This window comes from Urocampus carinirostris, chromosome 9, assembly GCF_059441175.1.
Source record: "Urocampus carinirostris isolate Australia breed hairy pipefish chromosome 9, RoL_Ucar_1.0, whole genome shotgun sequence".
Lineage (NCBI taxonomy): Eukaryota > Metazoa > Chordata > Actinopteri > Syngnathiformes > Syngnathidae > Urocampus > Urocampus carinirostris.
The window spans coordinates 435,779-457,799 of NC_142357.1; the positions used below are offsets into that span (position 1 = coordinate 435,779).

A 22,021-nucleotide genomic window follows, 5' to 3' on the forward strand; every position below is an offset into this window, starting at 1 on the left:
TGAGAGAGCCAGACCATATATTTTAAGACAAAATTCGACAACACCACTAAACCCACTCCCCAGACAGAGCAAAATCTTAAGCATATTTGATACCACTGTATACTGTTTGATGATTTGATAAAATCTGTTTTGGTTTGATACCTTGAGTGTCAACTGTGTAACTGTGGTCAAGACTGTGCCCTATATATATATATATATATATATATATATATATATATATATATATATATATATGTATGCCTACATACAATAATCCCTCGGTTATCGCGGTTAATGGGGACCAAAACCACCCGCGAAAAGTGAAAATCCGCGAAGTAGCGACGCCCCTTCAAAAATGCTTAAAAAAAAAAATAAATAAATATATATATATATATATATATAATTTTTTTTTAATTATTTTATTTTATTATTATTACTTTTTATACCCGGTTAATGGGGACCAAAACCACCTGCGAAAAGTGAAAATCTGTAAAGTAGCGACGCCCCTTCAAAAATGCTTTTAAAAAAAAAAGAAACTTTTTTTAAAATTTTTTTAAATTTTATTATTATTATTTCTCAGGCCCGCGAAGCTCTGAACCCGCGAACGTGGAACCGCGAAGTAGCGAGGTGCCACTTTATATAATTTTATATATAAACATATTTATAAATACATATATATAAATATAGTATGTGTGCGTGTGTGTGTGTGTGTGTGTGTGTGTATATATATATATGTATGTATATGGATGCATGTATGGATGTATATATCTTTTTATGGATGTATGTATATGTTTCCATATATGGATATATGTATGGATGTATATATGGATATATGTATGGATGTACAGTATATATGGATATATGTATGGATGTATATATGTATGTACCGTATTTTCCGCACTATAAGGCGCACCCCATTATAAGGCGCTATAAGTGCATGCTGTTTTAAGATCAGGTAATTGTGCAATTTTGTAATTGTAATCCTGTGCCGTCCTTCGAGACATTTTTGTGATTAAGGGCGTCATAAATAAATGTGACTTGGCTACAGTAGAGGATATAGTTACGTTATGCAACCGTTAGATGGTGCCGCGCTAAAGGGAATGTCAACAAAACAGTCAGATAGGTCAGTCAAACTTTATTAATAGATAACAAACAAGCTTTCCACAACTCCATTCACTCCCAAAATGAATAAACAGCCCTTTTATTATTTTCTCTGAGGTAAAGCATTTTCGTGACACATCTTTAACATCTTTGAACAACAGCAAGGCATAACATTTTACTTTTCCTCCATTTATTCAACACGCAAAAAAACGTCTGATACTGTTATGGTAAATTAAATGTTCAATTGCAATATAGTGACACTCGTAATGTGCAAAAACAACAAGTGCTAAACAATAACAGTAAAGCAATAACATTATAACTGTAAAATGTAAAACGTTGTGGTGGGTTTTACATAATTCACCCATGGAACCATTGTTCAGTTAGCGAGTTCCTAGGGGGACTCTTAATTCTGCCGGCTTGAGCCACTCTCGTGTTCGATTCATTAATGTTGAACTCTCTCTCGCTGCTGCTCTATTCCCGTGTTCTACTGCGTGACTGATCGCCTTGAGTTTAAACTGCGTTGTAAGCGTGTCTCTTAATAGGAGCCATTTCAGGGTCTTTATACAAACGCACAAATAAAAGAGAATCGTTGTTTAATATTTCCCAGTATGCACACACACTTCTTCTACGCGAAAAATGGAGTCAGTGGCTGCTTACCGTAAGTTGCGAGACCTTGTAATTCAATATTGATCCATGTATAATGCTCACCGGATTATAAGGCGCATAGTCAGCTTTTTTTTAAAAAAAAATCAGATTTTGTGTGCGCCTTATATGCGGAAAATACGGTATATATGGATATATGTATGGATGTATATATATGTATGTATATATGGATATATGTATGGATGTATACATATATATGAGTATCTGTATATATATGTGTATGTGTATATATATATATATATATATATATGTGTGGCGGAATTAGCTCAGGAGGTAGAGCACTCGTCTTGGGATCAAGAGATCTTAGGTTCGAATCCAGGCTCCTCCGTGTTACATGTCGAAGTGTCCTTGGGTAAGACACTGAACCCCTATCGCCCCCAATAAGCAGGTTGGCGCCTTGCATGGCTGCACGGCCGCTATTGGTGTAGGAGTGTGTGAGAATGGGTAAATGTGAAGCACATTGTAAAGCGCTTTGGGAAGTCTTCATTGACTCTCCGGTTTCCAACATGGCGGCGCGAGTTTTCGTTGCGGCTGATTGTTATCTGGCTATCCTACTATTTACCACTGTCCTCCTGCTTTCCTTTTTGGATACATGCGTGGCCAATAAGACCTACAGTCTGGAGGAGCTCATCCGACTAGGTGGGTGTCTAAATTTCGACTTTTCGGGCACTTTCTATACCACCCACGACATCCCAAATGAGCTCCAAAGGGACTCGGGTTCGCCCTGCTTTCCCGCTCCACCGAAGAAAAAGAAGAAAAATCGGAGACGAAGACGGCGAAAAGATAGAAAACAGAAGCGAGGATGTCGTGCAGGGAAGCGTGTGAAGTTGATGGAGCAACGACATGAAGATCTTTCTAATCCAACCATCATTTCTTCGTCGATTCTGCGAGTCAACCGACACCCGAAGCCCAACGCACACAACCGGCATCTCGTGACGATCTCCACAAAGGCTACAGCTAAGTCAAATGATTCAAAGCTAAAATTTGGTCTTTTGAATGTTAGATCACTCGCTCCTAAAGCTTTACTTGTAGATAATATTATTCGCGATTATAAACTTAACTGTATTGGTCTCTGTGAAACGTGGTTACGCCCGGATGAGTATTTAGCTCTAAATTATGCTTCTCCCCCAGATTACGAGAGCAGCCATTTAGCACGCACGTTGAAAAAGGGTGGCGGTGTCGCGCTCATTTCTGAAAAAACGCTCAAATTTACTCCTCGTACCTCTAATAATCACAAGTCGTTCGAGGCTCTTGTTATGAGGTCCTCTCCATTGTCAATTCATGTAATAACTATCTATCGCGCACCAGGACCATACACAACTTTCTTAGACGAATTTGCTGAACTTTTGTCTGAACTAGTAACCTACGCAGACAAAATTATAATTATGGGCGACTTTAACATTCATATGAACTCCCCACTCAGTTCACTCACTGTTGCGTTTCAGTCTATAATTGATGCTTTTGGTTTTAATCAACTGGTTGATTTGCCAACCCATAAAGATGGAAACACGCTCGACTTGGTTCTGACTCGAGGAGTTTCAACCTCAAACATGGCGGTGCTATCGTGTACTACAGTTATCTCGGATCATTATTTAGTTACATTTGAGGTGCTAGCTAAATGTAGTACCAAAAAAACTGAAGGATTCACCGGACGCAATATAAGCACAGGCACAGTTTCTGAGCTCTCCGATATTCTTCCAGGAGCAGTTGCGTCCTTTCCTTCCTACATAGGCTCCATCGAACCACTCCTAAATGAATTTAACGCTACCCTGGCCAATGCCCTGGATTCAGTTGCGCCCATCCGGCATAAATCACGACCTAAAAGACGCACACCTTGGTTTAATGATGAAACTAGATCCCTTAAACGAGAATGCAGGAAATCTGAAAGAAAATGGCGCGCTACCAAGCTTGAAGTTTTCCATCAAATCTGGTGTGATAGTTTGTTGAAGTATAAAGCGGCCCTGGCCTCTGCAAAATCAGCCTACCTTTCGAAAGTGATTGCGTCACAAAAGAACAATCCCAAGGTCCTTTTCGACACTGTAGCATCGCTAACAAGGCAACAGACTATCCCAGATAGCTCCACCCATTCTGCCCACGACATAATGGTCTTCTTTACTAAGAAGATCCAAAGCATACAGGAAGAAATTGCTAAAGACAGTATTAATTCAACACATACTAAAGCACTCAAATCTCTAGATGCACGACATGGTGGCTGTCTAGGTATTTTGTCCCGTTTTAGTGAACTGTCACTCGAAAATCTTAAACAGATGGTGAATACGGCCAAACCGACGACTTGCCAGTTCGACCCACTTCCATGTTCACTTATCAAAGGTCTCTTTGGCGTTCTTGCACCTTCAGTTCTAAATATTTTAAACATATCACTCGCCTCAGGTGTAGTTCCAGCTGCTTTTAAGTCCGCTGTCATTAAACCCACACTGAAACGACCCAACCTAGATCCAGAAAACTTATGTAATTATAGACCTGTGTCAAACCTACCGTTTCTTTCTAAAATACTTGAAAAAGTAGTGGCACAGCAGCTGAATGATTTCATGTCCGAGAACAATCTCTTTGAATCAATGCAATCAGGATTCAGGGCTAACCACTCTACTGAGACAGCTCTGATTAAGGTAACCAATGATCTCCTACGGGCAATGGACTCGGGCGCATCATCACTTTTGCTGCTGCTGGACCTTAGTGCTGCATTTGACACAGTGGACCATATTATCTTGCTAGAACGGTTGGAAAAATGGATTGGTCTCTCAGGAAGCGTCCTATTATGGTTCAGATCCTACCTCTCAGATAGGACACACTGCGTTAAATATGGCGAATTGACATCTGAGCCATTTAGTGTTACTTGTGGTGTTCCGCAGGGTTCAGTGCTTGGCCCCCTTCTATTCAGCATGTATATGCTTCCACTAGGTGATATTATTCGTAAGTATAATATCAGTTTCCATTGCTACGCAGATGACACTCAACTCTATCTCCCGATGGAGGAATCTGCCACACTAAACTGTGGAACTTTGGAGGCCTGCCTCACTGAGATAAAAGAGTGGATGTCACTCAATTTCCTGCGTCTTAACCCTGAAAAGACTGAAATGTTAGTTATTGGTCCTTTTAAGTCCCGTGACTTATTCTCTAAAACCGCAGTGAACTTGGACAATTGCCACATCACACAGAGTGACTCACTTAAAAATTTAGGTGTCATTTTCGACCCTGATCTGTCCTTTCAAACACATGTGAAGAAAATTACTAGAACCGCTTTCTTCCATCTCCGTAACATTGCTAAAATTCGTCCTATACTTTCTCAGTCGGATGCGGAAATCATAATTCATGCGTTTGTTACCTCCCGTCTCGACTACTGTAATGCACTACTTTCCGGTCTTCCGATGACCAGACTCGAGTCTTCAGCTGGTACAAAATGCTGCAGCGAGGCTTTTAACAAGGACAAAAAAGTACGATCACATCACCCCAATTTTGGCTAACCTGCATTGGCTTCCTGTTAGCCTAAGATGCGATTTTAAGGTTCTCCTACTACTATACAAAATCATACATGGACTTTCCCCCTCATATCTTTCAGATCTGATCTCCCCCTATGTCCCGGCCCGAAGCCTTCGTTCCGAGAGCGCCGGTCTCCTGGTGATCCCAAGAGCCAAGAAGTGTTCCGCTGGTTCGAGAGCGTTCTCCATCCGGGCACCGGTGTTGTGGAATGCTCTTCCACCTGAGATCTGATCTGCAACCTCGGTGGAAATGTTTAAATCTAGGCTTAAAACTCACTTCTACTCTATAGCATACGAGTAACCTAATCTTATATGTAATAACTTGTGAAGCCCTTAGAGACTAATTGTGATTAAGGGCTATACAAATAAAAATGACTTGACTTGACTTGACTTGAAAAGCGCAATATAAATGCAGATCATTTCATTTCATTTCAAGTGTGTATATATACATATATATATATATATATATATATATATATATATATATATATATATATATAGTGGGACTTCGCGCTTCGACGTTCGCGGCTTCAGAGCTTCGCGGCCTGTAATAGTTATAAAACAAAATTAAAAAAAATATATATTTTTTTTTTGAAGGGGCGTCGCTACTTTTAACGGGTGGTTTTGGTCCCCATTTACTGGGTCTAAAAAATAATAATTAAAAAAATACAAATAATAATAATTTTTATTTTTTTTACTTGCGCCGCACCGCGGGTGCCGTTCGGTCGCTCCCGCGGGCGAGCCCTAACGGCGCGGGTACTTTCGGGCGCGATACGCACGACACCGTGACAAGCTGAGCGGGTCGGGGGCTCGGCGCTGAGGCCGGCGCTGAGGCCGGCGCCCGGCGTCTCCTACTCGGACCGCGAGGGCCTTCGCCTCGGCGACCTGACTCGCTGGGTAGGTCGTGGGCTCGGCGCTGAGGCCAGGTAGCACGGCGGCGCAGTGGTTAGCGCGTGTGCGGCACAGTTCTGAGGTCGTGGGAACCTCCTGCGTGGGTTCAAATTATTATTATTTTTTAAAAAAAAATTTAAAAAATTTAAGGGGCGTTGCTACTTCGCATATTTTCACTTTTTGCAGGTGGTTTTGGTCCCCATTAACCGTGTCTAAAAAATAATAAAAAAAAAAAAATAAAAATATATATATATATATATACCGTATTTTCCGCACTATAAGGCGCACTTAAAAGCCTTTATTTTTTTCAAAAGCTGACCATGCGCCTTATAATACAATGCGCCTTATTTATGGATCAACATTAAGTTTTCCAACTAACTTGCAGCCGCCGACTCGATTTTCCCCCGAACGCCAAGTAGTACGCGGTGGATGGTGGGATTTATTTACCGGCGTTTCATTGGCTAACCAATATGTCAATCATCAGTTGAATCGATCACTATTGGTTAAAGTTATTCGGAGGTCAAGAGGCGGATCCTTCTTATCATTTACAGACTGCCATTGGCTCAAACGGCAAACAAAGCCTGCAATTGGCCGAAAAAGATGTGTCAATCATCAGTTGAATCGATCACTATTGGCTAAAGTTATTCGGAGGTCAAGAGGCGGATCCTTTTTATCATTTACAGACTGCCATTGGCTCAAACGGCAAACAAAGCCTGCAATTGGCCGAAAAAGATGTGTCAATCATCAGTTGAATTGATCACTATTGGCTAAAGTTATTCGGAGGTCAAGAGGCGGATCCTTTTTATAATGTACAGGCTGCCATTGGCTTAAACAGCGAAACAAAGCCTGCAATTGGCCGAAAAAGATGAATGCGTATAGCATGTGGCCGATGGCATAGAGAAAGCATTTTTTTCTATTCTGTATTTGTAAATATTGTATTCTCCTGGATTTACTACCCTCACGGATATAAGAGGACATTGCCTGCACATTATTATGAACACAATGACTTCGGTGAGCTATTCCCGGTTTTATATTGTCTTGTTTCAGACTGAACTCGATGTTTCTGTGATAAGCGGTGCAGATAATGGATGGAATGGAGTGTCTATTTTTAAATTAAACTCAATTCCAAGTGTTTATTGTCATATGCACAGTAAAGTTGCGAGCGAAAAAGAAAATAGATACGAAGGAATGGTTATCATTTCTTGAATCCCAAGACTTTAACCTTCCGAATGATGGAACGATGCATTTGAGTGACATCTTACGGACACCGCATTCGCACGTGTTCTCGACACGTATTTGCGTCTTTGCAAGCTTTCGGAATGTTAAGGGGGTAATAAGTTGGACTGAACTATCTGACTGTTTTGTCCACGTTCCCATTGTAGCGCCTTATAATCCGGTGCGTCTTATATATGTCAAAAATAGGACCAAAAACTATTTTTTCGGGGTGCGCCCTATAACCCGGTGCGCCTTATAGTGCGGAAAATACGGTATATATATATATATATATATATATATATATATATATATATATATATATATATATATATGTCCAGAGAATTTTGTTTCTAATGGTCTGAGAGTCATTCAGGTGCTTTTTGGTAAATTCCAGACGGGCTTCCATGTTCATTTTAATAAGGAGTGGCTTTCGTCTGGCCACTCTACCATACAGGCCTGATTGGTGGATTGCTGCAGAGATGGTTGTCTTTCTGGAAGGCTGTCCTCTCTCCACAGAGGAACGCTGGAGCTCTGACAGAGTAACCATCGGGTTCTTGGTCACCTCCCTGACTAAGGCCCTTCTTCCCCGATCGCCAGCTCTAGGAAGAGTCCTGATGGTTCCAAATGTCTTCCATTTACGAATAATGGAGGCCACTCTGCTCATTGGGACCTTCAAAGCAGCAGAAATTTTTCTGTATCCTTCCCCAGATTTGTGCCTCAAGACAATCATGTCTCGCAGGTCTATTCACTCTATATACATCGGACTTTAAGTACAACTCTGAGTCCTGCCATGTGCAAAAGTTTGCCGACGACACTGCAATCGTGGGATGTATCACAAATGGGCAGGAGGAGGAGTACAGGAAATTGATTCAGGACTTTGTCCAATGGAGCGATGCAAACCACCTGCACCTGAACATCACCAAGACCAGGGAGATGGTGGTGGACTTCAGGAGAACCAGAACTCACCTGGTTCCTGTAACCATCAAAGGAGAATGTGTAGAATTTGTCCAGACCTACAAATACCTGGGTGTGCAGCTGGACAACAAACTGGACTGGACTGCCAACACAGAAGCTCTATGTAGGAAAGGGCAAAGCCGACTTTACTTCCTCAGAAGGCTGGCCTCCTTCAAAATCTGCAAAAAGCTCCTGAAAATATTCTATGAGACAGTTGTGGCAAGCGCCCTCTTCTATGCGACAGCGTGTTGGGGAGGCAGCGTCAAGAAGAAGGATGCCTCTCGTCTCAATAAACTGGCTAGGAAAGCGAGCTCTGTTGTGGGCAAAGAGCTGGACAGCCTAACAACAGTAGCTGAGAGATGGGCACTGGAAAAGCTGCGGTCAATCATGGACAATCCATCGCATCCACTACACAGCATTATCTCCAGACAGAAGAGCAGTTTCAGCGACAGACTGCTGTCACTGTCTTGTACTACGGACAGACTGAAGAGATCTTTTCTTCCTCATGCCATGAGGCTCTTTAACACTGTCTTGTACTACGGACAGACTGAAGAGATCTTTTCTTCCTCATGCCATGAGGGTCTTTAACTCTACCCGGCAGAGTAAAAGCCCACAGTAAACCACACCACCTACATTGCATATTACCGAATCTTATTGCAATATGTATTCTGTGTAGCACTATTTAGTTATTCTATATAACACGCTACAGTGGGCATTTGCACGTCACACTGGGTATTTGTATATTGTATTCTTTTTGCTTTATTATTGTATTGTTCTCAGCTCAGGGATGCTGCTGGAAATGTGAATTTCCCTTCGGGGATAAATAAAGTATCTATCTATCTATCTATCTATCTATCTATCTATCTATCTATCTATCTATCTATCTATCTATCTATCTACAGAGAGTTCTTTTTGACTTCATGCTTGGTGTTTGTGCTTTGACATGCACACTCAACTGTGGGACCTTATATAGACAGATGTGTGCCTTTCCAAATCATGTCCAATCAACTGAATTTACTGCAGGTGGACTCCAATTAAGCTGTAGAAAGATCTCAAGGACGATTAGTGGAAAAAAGATGCACCTGAGCTCAATTTTGAGCTTCATGGCAAAGGCTGTGAATACTTATGTAAATGTGATTTCTTAGTTTTCTATTTTTAATAAATTCAAAAAAAGTTAAAAAAAAAACTTTTTCACATTGTCATAATGGAGTATTTTGTGTAGAATTTTGAGATAAGAGATTAAATTAATACAATTTGGAATGAGGCTGTAACATAACAAAATGTGGAAAAAGTGAAGCGCTGTGAATACTTTCCGGATGCACTGTATGTATGCATATATATGTGTATATATACTGGACTGTCTCAGAAAATTAGAATATTGTGATAAAGTTCTTTATTTTCTGTAATGCAATTTAAAAAACAAAAATGTCATACATTCTGGATTCATTACACATCAACTGAACTATTTCAAGCCTTTTATTATCTTAATATTGCTGAATTTGGCTTACAGCTTAAGAAAACTCAAAAATCCTATCTCAAAATATTAGAATATCATGAAAAAGTATACAAGTAGGCTATTCAACTAATCACCTGAATCATCTAATTAACTCAAAACACCTTGCGAGGGTTTCCTGAGCCTTAAAAACACTCAGCTTGGTTCAGTAAACTAAATCACAAGTATGGGGAAGACTGCTGATCTGACTGCTGTCCAGAGGACCATCATTGATACCCTCCATCAGGAGGGTAAGACACAAAAAGAAATTTCTCAAAGAGCAGGCTGTTCACCGAGTGCAGTTTCAAAGCATATCCACAAAAAGTCTGTTGGAAGGGAAAAATGTGGCCGGAAACGCTGCACAACCAAGAGAGATGACCGCAGCCTTAACAAAATTGTGAAGAAGAGCCGCTTCCAGAATTTGGGGGAGCTTCAAAGACAGTGGGCTGAAGTTGGAGTCCAGGTATCAAAAGCCACAGTTCACAGACGTGTCCGGGAAATGGGCTACAATAGCCGTATTCCCATGGTCAAGCCACTTCTGAACTCAAGACAACAGAAGAAGCGTCTGACTTGGGCTATGGAGAAGAAGCACTGGACAGTTGCAGAGTGGTCCAAAGTCCTCTTTTCAGACAAAAGCAAGTTTTGCATTTCATTTCGAAGTCAAGGCGCCAGAGTCTGGAGAAAGGCTGGAGAGGAGCAAAATCCAAGTTGCTTGAAATCCAGTGTGAGGTTCCCACAGTCAGCAATGGTTTGGGGAGCCATGTCAGCTGCTGGTGTTGGTCCACTGTGTTTCATCAAGTCCAGAGTAAATGCAACTGTGTACCAAGAGATTTTAGAGCACTACATGCTTCCATCTGCTGAAAAGCTCTATGGAGATGAGGATTTCATTTTCCAGCATGATCTGGCACCTGCCCACAGTGCCAAAACCACCAGTAACTGGTGCACTGACCATGGCATCACTGTCCTTGATTGGCCTGCTAATTCCCCTGACCTGAACCCCTTCGAGATTTTGTGGGGTATAGTTAAGAAGAAGATGAAAGACACCAGACCTACAAATGCAAATGAGCTGAAGGCCGCTATCGAAGCATCCTGGGCATCAATAACACCTCAGCAATGCCACAGGCTGATTGCCTCCATGCCACGCCGGATTGATGCAGTAATCCGTGCAAAAGGATTTCCAACCAAATACTGAGTGCATCAATGGACATTTTCAAATGTTTGATTTAGTTTTGCGGTTATACAATTATTTTTTTATTTGGTCTGAGGAAGTATTCTAATATTTTGAGATAGGATTTTTGAGTTTTTTTCAGCTGTAAGCCAAAATCAGCAATATTCAAATGATAAAAGGCTTGAAATAGTTCAGTTGATGTGTAATGAATCCAGAATGTATGACATTTTTGTTTTTTTAATTGCATTACAGAAAATAAAGAACTTTATCACAATATTCTAATTTTCTGAGACAGTCCAGTATATATGTGTGTGTATGACTATGTGTATGTGTGTGTATGAATATTTATGTGTATGTGTGTGTATGAATATATATGTGTATGTGTGTGTGTATGAATATATATGTGTATGTGTGTGTATGAATATATATGTGTGTATGAATATATATGTGTGTATGAATATATATGTGTATGTGTGTGTATGAATATATATGTGTATGTGTGTGTATGAATATATATGTGTATGTGTGTGTATATATATACATGTGTATAAGTGTGTATGTATATATATATATGTGTATATGTGTGTATATATATATATGTATATGTGTGTATATATATATATATATATATATATATGTGTATATGTGTGTATTTATATATATATGTGTATATGTGTGTATTTATATATATATGTGTATATGTGTGTATGTATATATATATGTGTATATGTGTGTATGTATATATATATATGTGTATATGTGTGTATGTATATATATATATATATGTGTATATGTGTGTATGTATATATATATATATGTGTATATGTGTGTATGTATATACAGGGAGTGCAGAATTATTAGGCAAGTTGTATTTTTGAGGATTAATTTTATTATTGAACAACAACCATGTTCTTAATGAACCCAAAAGTCTCATTAATATCAAAGCTGAATATTTTGGAAGTTGGAGTGGGGCTTTTTTAGTTTTAGCTATTTTAGGAGGATATCTGTGTGTGCAAGTGACTATTACTGTGCATAATTATTAGGCAACTTAACAAAAAACAAATGTATACCCATTTCAATTATTTATTTTCATCAGGGAAACCAATATAACAGCTCAACATTCACAAATATACATTTCTGACATTCAAAAACAAAACAAAAGCAAATCAGTGACCAATATAGCCACCTTTCTTTGCAAGGACACTCAAAAGCCTGCCATCCATGGATTCTGTCAGTGCTTTGATCTGTTCACGATCAACATTGCGTGCAGCAGCAACCACAGCCTCCCAGACACTGTTCAGAGAGGTGTACTGTTTTCCCTCCTTGTAAATCTCACATTTGATGAGGGACCACAGGTTCTCTATGGGGTTCAGATCAGGTGAACAAGGAGGCCATGTCATTAGTTTTTCTTCTTTTAGACCCTTTCTTGCCAGCCACGCTGTGGAGTACTTGGATGCGTGTGATGGAGCGTTGTCCTGCATGAAAATCATGTTTTTCTTGAAGGATGCGGACTTCTTCCTGTACCACTGCTTAAAGAAGGTGTCTTCCAGAAACTGGCAGTAGGACTGGGAGTTGAGCTTGAGTCCATCCTCAACCCGAAAAGGCCCCACAAGCTCATCTTTGATGATACCAGCCCATACCAGTACCCCACCTCCACCTTGCTGGCGTCTGAGGCGGACTGGAGCTCTCTGCCCTTTACTGATCCAGCCACGGGCCCATCCATCTGGCCCATCAAGACTCACTCTCATTTCATCAGTCCATAAAACCTTAGAAAAATCCGTCTTGAGATTTTTCTTGGCCCAGTCTTGACGTTTCAGCTTGTGTGTCTTGTTCAGTGGTGGTCGTTTTTCAGCCTTTCTTACCTTGGCCATGTCTCTGAGTATTGCACACCTTGTGCTTTTGGGCACTCCAGTGATGTTGCAGCTCTGAAATATGGCAAAACTGGTGGCAAGTGGCATCTTGGCAGTTGTACGCTTGACTTTTCTCAGTTCACGGGCAGTTATTTTGCACCTTGGTTTTTCTACACGCTTCTTGCGACCCTGTTGACTATTTTGAATGTAACGCTTGATTGTTCGATGATCACGCTTCAGAAGCTTGGCAATTTTAAGAGTGCTGCATCCCTCTGCAAGTTATCTCACTATTTTTGACTTTTCAGAGCCTGTCAAGTCCCTCTTCTGACCCATTTTGCCAAAGGAAAGGAAGTTGCCTAATAATTATGCACACCTGATATAGGGTGTTGATGTCATTAGACCACACCCCTTCTCATTACAGAGATGCACATCACCTGATATGCTTAATTGGTAGTAGGCTTTCGAGCCTATACAGCTTGGAGTAAGACAACATGCATAAAGAGGATGATGTGGTCAAAATACTCATTTGCCTAATAATTCTGCACTCCCTGTATATATATGTGTATATGTGTGTATGTATATAAATATATGTGTATATGTGTGTATGTATAAAAATATATGTGTATATGTGTGTGTGTATATATATGTGTATATGTGTGTGTGTGTATGTATATATATGTGTATATGTGTGTGTGTGTATGTATATATATGTGTATATGTGTGTATGTATATGTATATATATATGTGTATATGTGTGTATGTATATGTATATATATATGTGTATATGTGTGTATGTATATATATATATATATATGTGTATGTATTTGTATATATATATATATATATATGTATGTATATATATATGTGTGTTTATATGTGTATATGTACCGTATTTTCCGCACTATAGGGCGCACCGGGTTATAGGGCGCACCCCCAAAAAATAGTTTTTGGTCCTATATCTTCCATAGATAAGGTGCACCGGATTATAAGGCGCTACAATGGGAACGTCGACAAAACAGTCAGATGATTCAGTCAAACTTATTACCCCCTTAACATTCCCAAACCTTGCAAAGAAGCAAATACGTGTCGTAGACACGTGCGGATGCGGTGTCCGTACGATGTCACTCAAATGCATCGTTTCAAATATCATTGGGAAGGTTAAAGTCTTGGAATTCAAGAAATGCCAACCATTCCTTAGTTTCTATTTTCTTTTTCGCTCGCAACTTTACTGTGCATATGACAATAAACCCTTGGAATTGAGTTTAATTCACTCAACTCATCACAGCAACATCAAGATCGTTCTAAAACAAGATACTGGGAAAATATAAAGCCGCATAGCTCACCTAAGTTCTCACGTTCAATAATGATACGCAATCATGGTCTTGTGATAAAGTTCTTTATTTTCTGTAATGCAATTAAAAAAACAAAAATGTCATACATTCTGGATTCATTACACATCAACTGAAGTATTTCAAGCCTTTTATTATTTGAATATTGCTGATTTTGGCTTACAGCTGAAAAAACTCAAAAATCCTATCTCAAAATATTAGAATACTTCCTCAGACCAAGTAAAAAAATAATTTTATAACAGCAAAACTAAATCAAACATTTGAAAATGTCCATTGATGCACTCAGTACTTGGTTGGGAATCCTTTTGCACGGATTACTGCATCAATCTGGCGTGGCATGGAGGCAATCAGCCTGTGGCATTGCTGAGGTGTTATTGATGCCCAGGATGCTTCGATAGCGGCCTTCAGCTCATTTGCATTTGCAGGTCTGGTTTCTTTCATCTTCTTCTTAACTATACCCCACAAATTCTCGATGGGGTTCAGGTCAGCGGAATTAGCAGTCAAGGACAGTGAGGCCATGGTCAGTGCACCAGTTACTGGTGGTTTTGGCACTGTGGGCAGGTGCCAGATCATGCTGGAAAATGAAATCCTCATCTCCATAGAGCTTTTCAGCAGATGGAAGCATCAAGCAACTTGGATTTTGCTCCTCTCCAGCCTTTTTCCAGACTCTGGCGCCTTGACTTCCAAATGAAATGCAAAACTTGCTTTCTTCTGAAAAGAGGACTTTGGACCACTCTGCAACTGTCCAGTGCTTCTTCTCCACAGCCCAAGTCAGACGCTTCTTCCGTTGTCTTGAGTTCAGAAGTGGCTTGACCACGGGAATACGGCTATTGTAGCCCATTTCCCGGACACGTCTGTGAACTGTGGCTTTTGATACCTGGACTCCAGCTTCAGCCCACTGTCTTTGAAGCTCCCCCAAATTCTGGAAGCGGCTCTTCTTCACAATTTTGTTAAAGCTGCGGTCATCTCTCTTGGTTGTGCAGCGTTTCCGGCCACATTTTTCCCTTCCAACAGACTTTTTGTGGATATGCTTTGAAACTGCACTCTGTGAACAGCCTGCTCTTTGAGAAATTTCTTTTTGTGTCTTACCCTCCTGATGGAGGGTATCAATGATGGTCCTCTGGACAGCAGTCGGATCAGCAGTCTTCCCCATACTTGTGATTTAGTTTACTGAACCAAGCTGAGTGTTTTTAAGGCTCAGGAAACCTCGCAAGGTGTTTCGAGTTAATTAGATGATTCAGGTGATAAGTTGAATAGCCTACTTGTATACTTTTTCATGATATTCTAATATTTTGAGATAGGATTTTTGAGTTTTCTTAAGCTGTAAGCCAAATTCAGCAATATTAAAATAATAAAAGGCTTGAAATAGTTCAGTTGATGTGTAATGAATCCAGAATGTATGACATTTTTGTTTTTTTAATTGCATTACAGAAAATAAAGAACTTTATCACAATATTCTAATTTTCTGAGACAGTCCAGTATATGTGTGTGTATGTATATATATATATATATAAAAATATGTGTGTGTGTATGTGTATATGTGTGTATATATGTGTAATATATATATATATACATATATATATATATATATATATATATATATATATATAATTATACAGTGGCTTTAAAATTTTATTTTTAAAAAAAATGTGCATCTGGCCTATAAATGTGACAGCATTTGACAAGAACATGATTTCAACCGTAAGGCATTGCTGTGGCAGTTTGATCTGGGGCTGCTTTCCTTCCTCAGGACCAGGACAACTTGCTGTGGTTGACTGAATAATAAATGTTGTCTTACGGAGAACTACTGGCCTTTATTCGTACTCTAAAATAGCAGGCGCTCTTAGCGGGACAGCAATCCAAAACACACCAGCAAGTCCACCTGTGAAGAGCAAAAAAAAAAGAAGGTTCTGAAGTGGCAAGTCAAAAGACCAGATTTGGATCCAATTGAGATGGTGTGGTGTGACGTTAAACGGGCCGATCATGCATGAAAACTGTCTAATTTGGCAGATTTGAACCAATTTTGTAAAGAAGAATGGGCCAAAGTTCCTCTTCAGCTGTGTGACCTTTTACCAATTATTGTAAACAATTGATTTTTGTTATCGCTGCCCAAGGTTGCACAACTCGCTATTTCTGAAGATTCAGGGGGCAATTACTTTTTTACATAAGGCAAAATAGGTTTAGGGTGATTACCTCATGAGCTCATGTGTGTAATAGGACGTTGTCGCAAGGATCGAGCTACTGGCAGACTATATTTCTAGATGTGAAGCATTCCCAAGTAGACCATTTGTTCATACGACTTCATAACCTCTCTTGTTTTGGTTTTCTTAGGTGGATTTTCAGGATGCTGAGGCCAGGGCAGTAGCAGAGCGCGAAAGAGAGTCTGAAAGACAAAGGACAATGCAGAGGATATATAATAACAGACTAAAAACAGCTATTAAAGATTTGGAAGGTAAATGCAAATGTAGACTAATGTCGAACCTGAAATGCAGTAAATGTTAACTGAATTTAACCCTTTCTGAACTTTCAATCGAATTGGTTTATTACCGTAGAATACAGACTATAGAGCACACCTGATTATAAGCCCCAAACAGTAAATTTTTAAAGGTAAAAACATTTTGTACATACTTGAGCCACACCTGCATGTGCCCACATTGAAACATGAGATAGTTACAAACAAAGACGATACACAGAAAGAGTTTTAATAATTTACGCTACCTTAACCTCTCAATGATCTGATGGCCTGCCGGCGGTACACCGGACTTTTCATGAACAAATGGGTGTGCAATGTCCCCATTCACAGAAATGTGTCATTTCACATATAATTGGAAAGCTAAATTCTTGAGATATGATGACCATATCAAAATATACTCATCGGATAAATATCTACATCAGTCTGAAACAAAATACCGGAAAACTATAAAGCCAGCGTGACTTACCATTACGTCCCCTTGCAGTCTTCATCTTCGTTGAATGTCCACGAAAATTGCTCTGAAACATCAAGGATCCAACAGTGTAAAATATTTATTCGAAACACATGATAAGGCCGTCAGATAAATAGAAATCCACCATAAACATTTCTGCTTCCTTGGATGTTACTTCTTGTAATCCGTTTGTTTCGCCACATTATTTCCATTAACGGATAAACACTCATAAAATTATTCCCAATATGGTATAAGCCATCCCTTTTCAATCGAAACCTTTTTCATGATGAGAGTCTTTTCATGCTAGTTTTATTCAAGCACATATCGCGAAGGTACATTATACTTGCGTCTTCTTCGCCACATATATTCCACCTGTCTCACTCCTACATTTACTGCTCAGGTGCCCATGGCAGTTGTCAAAAAAAATGCATAAATTGGCCGCAGGGTTGAAACCCCCAAATAAGTATTTTTCTTAACCAATCTGCTGACATTTGTACCAATTTAAAAAAAAAATTTTTTACAGAGAGCTCCCCGGATATTGTGGTGGCCCTGATGGAACTAGACTCTTGTTTGAAGCTGCTTTTGCCTCAGTTCCCCTTTATAAACAATCTCACAACCAACAGTGACCTGCAACCCCAAGCACCACCTGCATATTTATCGAATGATGAACCTCCCTGCTGTAGCAAAACCTTGATAAATGACAGAACAAAGACCACTCAAGATATTAAGAATACGACTAGGAGAGAAAATTCTGAAGATGAACGGGCGGAGAACAAAATTAAAAAAAAGAAGCAGAAAGGATATAAGACTGAAGAACTAAAAAGAAGTGACAGAAAGAAGAAAGAAGGAATAGAAGAAGTAAGCAACTATGAGACGAAACACAAGGACAAAGGAAGACTAAAAAAAGGGCAGGACCCTTCTGATGGAGAAAGCTTTATTCGAAACACTGGCCTCATCTCACGCTCTTATTCTCTAGACCTGTGCATTAGTCGTGGTAAGTACAAGTTTTCCATATCAAAAGTGTTTCTTTTTTCTTCCTGAATGATTGTATTTAGTTCAAACGCACACACAAATAAACCAAGTCTCACTTCATAAAGCCCCTCCCCCCCACAAAAAGTATAAGAAAACATTGTGAATGTTGCTTGTCAGGATTTTCAAAATGGCCTTTTAAATCCATGGTTTCACCTGAATATGAATTTCTTCTTAATCCCATTCAAAATCTCTTTCAAAATCATTCAGAGGGCCCAGGGGTTCAAGTACACATTCAGAAATGTACTTGAACCCCTGGGCCCTTGACCGAAAAAAAGCATGTGATGTGGGGTTACTGTTAGAGGGTAGCATTTCACGGGCTAGAAGGATGGCTATTAGAGATGAGATCAGGCCTTTAAAATTCAGCTGACCAGGCCCGCGGGTATTAAAGCCCAGGCCGAGCCCGATAAATTAACTTGATATAAAGAACAAACCTTAAGCAAACCTGATTTTCATATTTTATCTGTGAGGATTAGGAAGCAGAAGGAGTGATTTTAGCTGACTCCGCCACCCCCAAAGTGCTGCTGCCGTGCAGGCTGCTAGAGCGACACAGAATCGATTGCTCAAATCGTCCACAAATACAAAAAAACAGAACAATGAAGAGTGTCTCATGAATTCACTGATGCATGGAAGATGAACACATGTTTATTTTGGAACAACCTGAGCAATCCTTACAAACATGTTGTGATTAAGGGCTATACAAATGAATGCTAGATAGATAGATAGATAGATAGATAGATACTTTATTCATCCCCGAAGGGAAATTCACATTTCCAGCAGCATCCCTGAGCTGAGAACAGTACAATAATAAAGCCAAAAGAATGCAATATACAAATACCCAGTGTGACGTGCAAATGCCCACTGTAGCGTGTTATATAGAGTAACTAAATAGTGCTACATAGAATACATATTGCAGTAAGATTCGGTAATATCCAATGTAGGTGGTGTGGTTTAATGTGGGCCTTTACTCTGCCGGGTGGAGTTAAAGAGCCTCATGGCATGAGGAAGAAAAGATCACTTCAGTCTGTCCGTAGTACAAGACAGTGACGGCAGTCTGTCGCTGAAACTGCTCTTCTGTCTGGAGATAATGCTGTGTAGTGGATGCGATGGATTGTCCATGATTGACCTCAGCTTTTTCAGTGCTCGTCTCTCAGCTACTGTTGTTAGGCTGTCCAGCTCTTTGCCCACAACAGAGCTCGCTTTCCTAGCCAGTTTATTGAGACGAGAGGCATCCTTCTTCTTGACGCTGCCTCCCCAACACGCTGCCGCATAGAAGAGGGCGCTTGCCACTACTGTCTCATAGAATATTTTCAGGAGCTTTTTGCAGATGTTGAAGGAGGCCAGCCTTCTGAGGATGTAAAGTCGGCTTTGCCCTTTCCTACATAGAGCTTCTGTGTTGGCAGTCCAGTCCAGTTTGTTGTCCAGCTGCACACCCAGGTATTTGTAGGTCTGGACAAATTCTACACATTCTCCCTTGATGGTTACAGGAACCGGGTGAGTTCTGGTTCTCCTGAAGTCCACCACCATCTCTCTGGTCTTGGTGGTGTTTAGGTGCAGGTGGTTTGCGTCGCTCCATCGGACAAAGTCCTGAATCAATTTCCTGTACTCCTCCTCCTGCCCGTTTCTGATACATCCCACGATCGCAGTGTCGTCGGCAAACTTTTGCACATGGCAGGACTCAGAGTTGTACTTAAAGTCCGATGTATATAGATTGAATAGGAACGGAGAGAGAACGGTCCCCTGCGGAGATTCTGTGCTGCTAACCACAGTGTCCGATGTACAGCCCCCCTGTTTCACATACTGGGGTTTGCCTGTCAGGTAGTCAGTAATCCATTCTACAAGGTGTGAGCTAACTCCCATCTCTGTCAGTTTCCTACTCAGTAGCAGAGGCTGTATGGTATTGAAGGCACTGGAGAAGTCCAAAAATGTAATCCTCACAGCCCCCTTCGCCCTATCCAGGTGAGAGAGGGATCGGTGTAACATGTATACTATAGCATCCTCCACTCCCACCTTCTCCTGGTAAGCAAATTGCAGTGGGTCGATGGCGTGACGGACCTGTAGCCTCAGGTGGTGCAGCAGCAGCCGCTCCATGGTCTTCATCACATGTGATGTCAGGGCGACCGACTTGACTTGAAAAGCATACAACTGGATTTCAATAACATTTTGTCACTGCGGTAAACAAGCAGTGGTGCTCATTTTTAAAGCAATAGCTTCATCTAGTAATAGTCAAGTCACATTTATTTGTCTAGCCCTTCATCTCAAAATGTCTCAAAGGACTGCACAGGTTACCCAACCACTTATCATAACCCAACATGCAGGCAAGAAATAACTCAAAAACCTCAGCATGAGAACCCTTGAGAAAGGGGCCTGACATGTAGTAATCCCCCTTTCAGGATGACCAGAGTGCAATAGAATTAGTATTGGGTATCAAAACACAAAAGATAGTATACATCAGTAAAAAATTAAATAAAATGGTAATATGTAGAAATTTGTCCAGAAAGTGGATGACAGAAAACAACACCTTGATCTTGTAAATTGTCAAAAAAAAGTCCCTGACAGCAACGACACCTGGAGCCTGTAAAATTGACCAAAAAGTCCATGAAAGCAACAACACAGCTTTCCACCTCTGCCGGCTGGTGGATGCAGACGTTAATATGATTCAGGTCCAGACGCTGGCCCGATGAATTATCTCAAATCGTCCTTCTCTTTCGTATTACCATCAGCAAGGCAGTCGGAAAGGACAGGAAAAGAAAAGCATAAGGTGGGCATCAATCATAAGCTATTGAATAGAAGTGGTTCTTAAGCCAAGATTTCTAAATTTATCTCTGAGGCAGATCATTCCACAGCACCGGGGCCCGAAAGGAGAACTCTCTCAAGTCTGAAGAGTTCTTCTTGTCTCTTGAACTCACAAGTAGACCAGCATTTTCCGAGCAGTGGCTCCATATAGCAAGATAAGGGGGAAATCAAATAAGAAAGATAAGAGGGGGCAAGTCCATGCGAACATTTGTATGTTGGTAAGAGAACATTCGTGTTTTTCGCGTTCAACCATGACACGCCCACAACATCCAGAGCCTTAATGAAGTCCGGGCGGATCTCATCGACCCCCGGGGCCCTGCCACCGAGGAGTTTTTTGACAACCTCAGTGACTTCAACCCCAGTGATACGAGAGCCCAACCCAGAGTCCTCAGGCTCTGCTTTCCCAGAGGAAGACGTTCTGGTGTGATTGAGGAGGTCTTCGAAGTACTCCGCCCAGCGATTCACAACGTCCCGGGTCGAGGTCAGCAGCGCCCCATCGGCACTATACACAGTGTCGATGGCACACCGCTTCCCCCCCCTAAGACGTTGGATGGTGGACCAGAATTTCCTCGAAGCCGTTCGGAAGTCGGCTTCCATGGCCTCGCCAAACTCCTCCCATGCCAGAGTTTTTGCCTCGGCAACCGCCAAAGCCGCATTCCGCTTGGCCAGCCGATACCTGCCAGCTGCTTCCAGAGTCCCACAGGCCAGGAAGGCCCGATAAGACTCCTTCTTCAGCTTGACGGCATCCCTCACCGCCGGTGACCACCAACGGGTCTGAGGGTTGCCGCCGAGGCAGGCACCGACTACCTTACGGCCACAGCTCCGATCAGCCGCCTCGACAATGGAGGTGCGGAACATGGTCTACTCGGACTGAATCTCCCCCGCCTCCCTCGGGACATGGGCGAAGTTCTGCCGGAGGTGTGAATTGAAACTTCTTCTGACAGGAGATTCTGCCAGCCGTTCCCAACAGACCCTCACAACACGCTTGGGTCTGCCGGTTCGGGCCGGCATCTTCCCCACCATCGAAGCCAACTCACCACCAGGTGGTGATCAGTTGACAGCTCTGCCCCTCTCTTCACCCGAGTGTCCAGAACATGCGGCCGCAGGTCCGAC

The 22,021-nt window shown here is 41.1% G+C and overlaps 1 protein-coding gene across 9 annotated transcripts in view; it reads left to right on the forward strand.

Annotated features, from left to right (window-relative positions):
* Positions 1–22,021, forward strand: part of uvssa (UV-stimulated scaffold protein A) — a 104,657-nt gene that overhangs the window by 43,276 nt on the left and 39,360 nt on the right. For all 9 annotated transcript variants that reach the window (XM_088344084.1, XM_088344082.1, XM_088344081.1 and 6 more), the window contains 2 exons: positions 16,491–16,611; positions 17,607–18,077. In XM_088344084.1, coding sequence (XP_088200210.1) covers positions 16,491–16,611; positions 17,607–18,077 — 592 coding nt within the window. The remainder of the gene's footprint in view (positions 1–16,490; positions 16,612–17,606; positions 18,078–22,021) is intronic.